At 58.2% G+C, this 6,000-nt stretch overlaps 1 protein-coding gene across 1 annotated transcript in view; it reads left to right on the top strand.

The window, feature by feature from the left end:
- Nucleotides 1–263: 263 nt before the first annotated feature.
- The window catches only part of HMCN2 (hemicentin 2), a gene marked incomplete at its 5' end in the record, with an annotated part of 130,533 nt that continues 124,796 nt past the window's right edge, over nt 264–6,000 (top strand). Inside the window, 1 exon segment of the mRNA XM_084899127.1 lies at nt 264–507. Coding sequence (XP_084755253.1) covers nt 264–507 — 244 coding nt within the window.

The following is a 6,000-nucleotide window of genomic DNA, read 5'->3' as shown; positions in this document are numbered from 1 at the left end:
CCTGAACGGGGTGGGCTCTAGGACCCGCCCCGGCTCCTGCAGGGGGACCCGCCTGCCCGGAGACCCCGTCCCGAGCGCACGCACCGTCCGCCGCGCTGAGCACCGGGCGCCGCTGAGCACCGGGAGCGGCTGAGCACCGGGCGCCGCTGGGCACCGGGCGCCGCTGAGCACCGGGCGCCGCCGAGCACCAGGAGCGGCTGAGCACCGGGCGCCGCTGAGCGCACCGGACCGACCGCCGCCTCCGGGCCCGGCCGCGCCGCACGATGCCCCCCGCGCTGCTGCTGCGCCTGCTGCTGGCGCTCTCCGCCGCGGCGGCCAGCGAGCCCGGGCCGGCGCCCGCCCCTGCCGCCGGGGCCGCCACCCTGGCCATCGTCTTCGACGTCACGGGCTCCATGTGGGACGACCTGGTGCAGGTGCTGGACGGCGCCTCGCGCATCCTGGAGCGCAGCCTGAGCCAGCGCAGCCGCGCCATCGCCAACTACGCGCTGGTGCCCTTCCACGACCCAGGTGCGTCCCCGCCCACGGTGCCCTCCCGACCGCGGGGCGCCCGCGGTGCCCTCCCCGACCCCGGGGCGCCCACCCGGCCCGTCCGCGCCCCCCGCAGCGCTCAGCCGCCCGCCTGCCACGGCCAGGCGCACCTGCGGGCCCAGCGCTGCGCGGAGGCGGGTGGGCGCCTTCTCTGCACTGGCGACCCCCGGGGACCTGGGGCACCCCCTTCTCCCCCCCACTGCTCCCCGCCGCTCCCCCCCCCCCCCCCCGCGCCGTCCCCCGACGCCCCTTCCGTCCCCGGAGCCGCCCCGCTCCCACCCGTGCACCTTGCACAGAACCGCGTTCCAATGCTGCGCAGCCACTTCCTGGCTGTGCGACCTGGGCAGGTGACCCCACCTTCCGGACACTCACTTTCCCGCTAGTGAAATGGGGTGAGAACTGCCCCCCAACTGCTGAGACCTTGAAAGGAGGCACCGTGGCCGAGTGTGGCCCCCAGAGCCTCTGTGCTTTCACTTGGTGTGAGTTCTTAGAATTCGCCCTGGCACCGGGCACTGGGCACCGGGCACCGGGCACCGGCTGGGAGGCCGGAGAGTCGCTGAGCCAGGTGTCTCCCTCCTGCCTGCCAGCCCTCACCGGCTTTCCCCGCGGACAGCTCCCCGGGATGGCCCTGCCCGGCTGCCTGGTCCCCGCGCCCATCACCCGTCTCCTTCAGCCCCCCACTCTCTGCTCGGCGTTGGGGACTCGCCTTTGGCCAGGGCCCTGGGAGACCCCTGTGGGGCCTTTCGGGAGAAACAGCGGCGGTGGCTCCCCACGTTCCTCCGAGCGAGAGGCCTGCTTTCCAGCATTTCTCCCTTAAAACGTCCCGCTGTGGCTCAGCCGGGGCGGGGGCACCCTGCCGGCCGCCGGCCCCCACATTCCTGCGTCCCTGTTTGCTCCACATCTCCCATCCCCCACCTTTCTGTCGGAGGGCAGCTGGAGGAAGCCGCACTTAAGGAAGGGGCAGGGTCCCTGCAGGACGGTGTCACAGTGTTCTTGTGTGAGAATCCACAGCGCCCAGGCCGGAGGCCGCTGCCCGTGGGGAGAATCTGGGAGAATGGGCCGCGGTGGGTGTGAGCCACCCCGTCATCCTCAGGCTGAGGGTGAAGGTCCCTCCGCTTCCAGGAGCTCCGGTTCGGGGGGAGGGGATGTCCCAAAGCCCAGAGCCAGGGAGCTAGGAGACACTTCCGGGAGGATCCAAAGCACAGTTCCCCGCTCGGGGGCAGGGGGCAGCCAGGTGGGGGAGCTGGGAAGAGGTGAGGTGTGTCCTGAGCCTTCTGCTCAGACACAGGTACCCCCCTCCAACTCTCTCCCTTCTGGATCATTCCTGGGCTTCCATTGCCACCCTCCTTCTCTTACACTTGGAGAAACTGAGGCTCAGGACATGGGTGGGACTCACCCCAGGCCACCTGCCAGGGTGATGTAATTTAAAAAAATATATATATATTTTATTGATTTTTTACAGAGAGTTAAGAGAGAGGAATAGAGAGTTAGAAACATGGTTGAGAGAGAAACATTGATCAGCTGCCTCTTGCACACTCCCTACTGGGGATGTGCCCGCAACCAAGGTACATGCCCTTGACTGGAGTCAAACCTGGGACCCTTCAGTCCGCAGGCCGACGCTCTATCCATTGAGCCAAACTGGTGATGTAATTTGTCCCTAAAACGCTGGGCTGCAGTTGCGGGGCAGGGGAGCAGCCTGTGGGACCCTGACCTTGAGTCCTGGGCTGGGGCTCCCTCGGGCTGTCCTCACTGCCCCCTCCCTGGTCATCAGCTGCCCTAAGCCCCCTTCCACCGCCTCCTCTCCGTCCTCCTGGGTGCAGGACTCTCCAGCCTTACTCCATCCTGTCCCCTCCAGACACCCCCAGGCCCAGGCGCGAGGCGGGGAGGGGGGCTCAGTGCTGATGGAGCCCCTGCTGGGTGCACAGCCTGCGAGGCTCTCACTGGGAAGGGGGCAGGGGTCACACCAGGAGCCGGCAGCCGGCGGGAGACAGGACGGGCACAGAGTGGACGGGGAGCACAGAGCGTCCCTCGCCGGCTCCGGTGCGGAGGGAGCAGCGATGGAGCGCGCTCGGAGCACAGGAGGGAGCGTTGACCCGCTTTCGAGCATTTCCCTGGCCGATGCCAGGCGCGGGGGGAGGGGGAGGGAGGGTGCGGGGTGCGGGGGCACCTGGGGACCCAGTGCCTCCTCCTGAGCTCGCTGGGTGGTGGCTGGTGTGGGGGCCGGTGTGTGTGGGAGGAGGGAGAGCGGGAGAGGCCGGGCGGGTCTGGGCTCAGGCTCCGGGTCCGGGGCTCTGACTTGGGGATGGAGGCTCCGGAGCGGGGATTGCCTTCTATGGCTGTGAGCGGCGCCGCAGGTTCTGAGCAGCGATTGGAGCCGTGGAGTGGGATTCGCTGTGTCTTTTGAATCAGCCAATGGCATCCTGTTGGTGGGAGAGGAGCTGGGGAAACGGGGGTTTTAGCTGACCCCCCGCCCCCCGGGGCCGCCTGCCTGCAGGACCCTCCGCAAGGAAACCCCCGAGGGGCCTCTGCGGCAGGTGTCAGAGGTCCTGACGGCCAGAGCGCGGAGATAAACCAGGACCTGCGCTCTGGCAGGACGTCGCCAGTGTTTAACTGAAAAGCGTGGAAAGTTCCCAAACCAGAGAGTCAGAATTTTGCTAATGGTTTCATTTTGGCTGAAAACGCCGATGCTTTTCAGTGTTTCTCTATTAAAACATGCAGAAGGCACTCTCATCTTTCGTCTGCATCTTTGATTTCTATTTTTATTTTTAGGATTAAGCTTCTCCGAGTGGAATTCTTAGGACGTTTTTAGCACCCGGAGTAGGTGGGCGATTCTTCAGAGGGTTTCACAAAATGTTTTGAGAGTTTAAACTTCTACCAGAAGCATCTGAAGGGGCTGTTTCAGAGAAGCTGTGCCTCACACCAGGAATTAGTATAAAAACATCTCCCCACCCCACCCCATCCACCCCGATTCAAAAGATGGAAATGGTGCCTTCTTGCTTGAATTGCCAGTGGGGTTCAGTGTGTTGTCATGTGCCGTGAGATTGTTGTGTAAATGTGGGTTTCTTTCCCCACTGGGTTGTTAGTGGGTTTCTCCTCTGTTTTGAGAGGAGGACTCGATAGTGATGATATGAACTGGACTTTGTTAGGCGGCTGGTATTTTTCCTGGTGGTTGGCTTTTTTGCATGGCTGGTCAGTTCCTGATGCCCTGAAGTTGAAATGTTTCTGTTTTCGGCTTTAAATGCAGTGGAATCAGCGGACGCACCCCTTTGTCATTTCTTCACTTTCATGCTTACGAAATACTTCTTTGTTTTCTGTCCCAAAATCAGTGAGGTGCATGTCCTAAGCTTTTTCATCTCTTTTCTCTTTTCCTTGTTGTATTGGATTCTTTAACCTGAATTAAAAAAATTGATGTAAACAATAATCGAGTGTAATTGTTCTAGAATGGGATAACGAATTGGTTCGACACGTTTGGTTGAATAATCCTTTCTCTTTTATTCATTTGGATCCTGCCTTTGTCTCAGATTACTTTATCTATTAAGAATTTTTTAATGGCTTTTTTATCCTCTCCCTAGGATATGCTTTTTTTTCCTTCTTCTTCTTCTTTTTTTTTTTTTTTAATTTTAGAGAGGGAAGAAGGGGGAGAGAGAGAAACATGATGTGAGAGAGAAACGTCCAGCCGTTGCCTCCGTGTGTGCCCTGAGCAGAAATCAAACTGGCAGCCTCTCTGGTGCTCGGGTGGCGCTCCAGCGACGCAGCCAGCTGGAGGGGCCGCTCTGACAGGAGTTTATCCGGGCTTTCCCTGCGGTCCCATCGGCGGCCGTTCTTCTGGGAGCACATTCTATTCCCCACGTGGCTTCCTCAGACCTACAAATAGGGCACACCGTCCTTGTATTCCTTCTTCTTAAAACTCTCCCTGCCCCCACCCCCAGCTTTATTGGGGTGCAACTGACACACTCTCAGGCTTGTTCACAGCGTGGAAGTGTTGACTCGATAGGCTTGTACATCGCCAAGTGATTAAGCAGCGTTAGCTAATACCTTCATCCGTCACATAATTATTTCTTTTTCCGTGGTGAGAACATTGAAGATCTGCTGTCTTGGCAACAGCCACGGATGTGACACGGTATTACTAACGACCATCACATGCTGTCCGCTGGAGCCCCAGAGCTTACCCATCTTATCACTGGGCGTCTGTCCCCCTTGCCGCATCTCCCTGTCTCTCCCCATCTTTCTCCCCGCCCCAGTCCCTGGCAGACACCCGGGCTGTGTCTATGAGTTCGGCTCTTTTTGGATTCCACATATAAGGGAGATCATAGAGTACGTGTCTTCCTCCGTCTACTTATTTCACTTGGCACAGTGCCCTCCACGTTGGCACAAACAGCAGGAGTTCCTTCTCCTAGCTTTTAGTCATCAGCGGGGCGGTTTAACCATTTCAATCAACTCTGAATTTTAGAGCAGCTTCGGACTTACAGAATTATTGCAAATTCGGTACAGCAAGTTCCCAGTTCCCCATCAACCAGTTTCCCTGCTATGAACACTGTGTGTTGGGCATTAGTCCCAATGAAAGGATCAATAAAGATACTTTTTTTAGTAATGAAAGCCCATTCACTATTCACCTGTCTCTAGTTTTTCCTTCATGTCATTTTTCTGCCCCAGAATCCCATCCAGGGTCCCATATCATGCTTAGTTCTCATGTCCCCGGAAGCCCCTCTTGGTTGGGACAGCGTCTCGGACCTCGTCTTTAATGACCTTGACCCGTGTTGCTCTCACGTTTGGTCCAGTGTTTTTCTCCAGGTACCCTGTTTCCCCGAAAATAAGACAGTGTCTTATATTAATTTTTTCTCCCAAAGTTGCGCTAGGTCTTATTTTCAGGGGATGTCTTATCTTTCCATGCGCTAGGTCTTATTTTTGGAGGATGTCTTATTTTCGGGGAAACACGGTAGACTGGGCCGTGGGGGGCACATTCCCACCCCGTCGTGTCGAGGGCAGGGGCTCTCCAGACGGTCCTCCCGGCTGATGCTGATCACCTGCTGAGGCCGTCAGGTGTCTCTGCTGTGCAGTTACTTTTTTTTTTCTTCTCCGTTTCCATACTGTTCTCTTCCCATACTGTCCCTGATGTGCTCCACTTCCTGAGGATGGAGCGCATGTGTAAATCACGTGGAGGACTGCTGGAGGACTGCTCTCTCCTCCCGGTTCGCTGTTTGTTCAGTGTGGCTCCTGCATAGCTACCGCCTCCTTCGGGCTGTCATCTGAAATGACCTTATTGAGTTGCTCAATAGTTCCCACCTGTGGCTGGTCTTCAGACGCTCTTGCCCTTGGCCAGTGGTCGGCAAACTCATTAGTCAGCAGAGCCAAATATCAACAGCACAACGATGGAAATTTCTCTTGAGAGCCAAGTTTTTTAAACTTAAACTTTCTCTAACGCCACTTCTTCAAAGTAGACTCGCCCAGGCCATGGTATACTGTGGAAGAGCC

The sequence above is a fragment of the Pipistrellus hanaki genome (assembly GCF_964339955.1).
Source record: "Pipistrellus hanaki genome assembly, chromosome: 11".
Taxonomy (NCBI): domain Eukaryota; kingdom Metazoa; phylum Chordata; class Mammalia; order Chiroptera; family Vespertilionidae; genus Pipistrellus; species Pipistrellus hanaki.
This window is presented reverse-complemented; position numbering and strand designations above follow the sequence as displayed.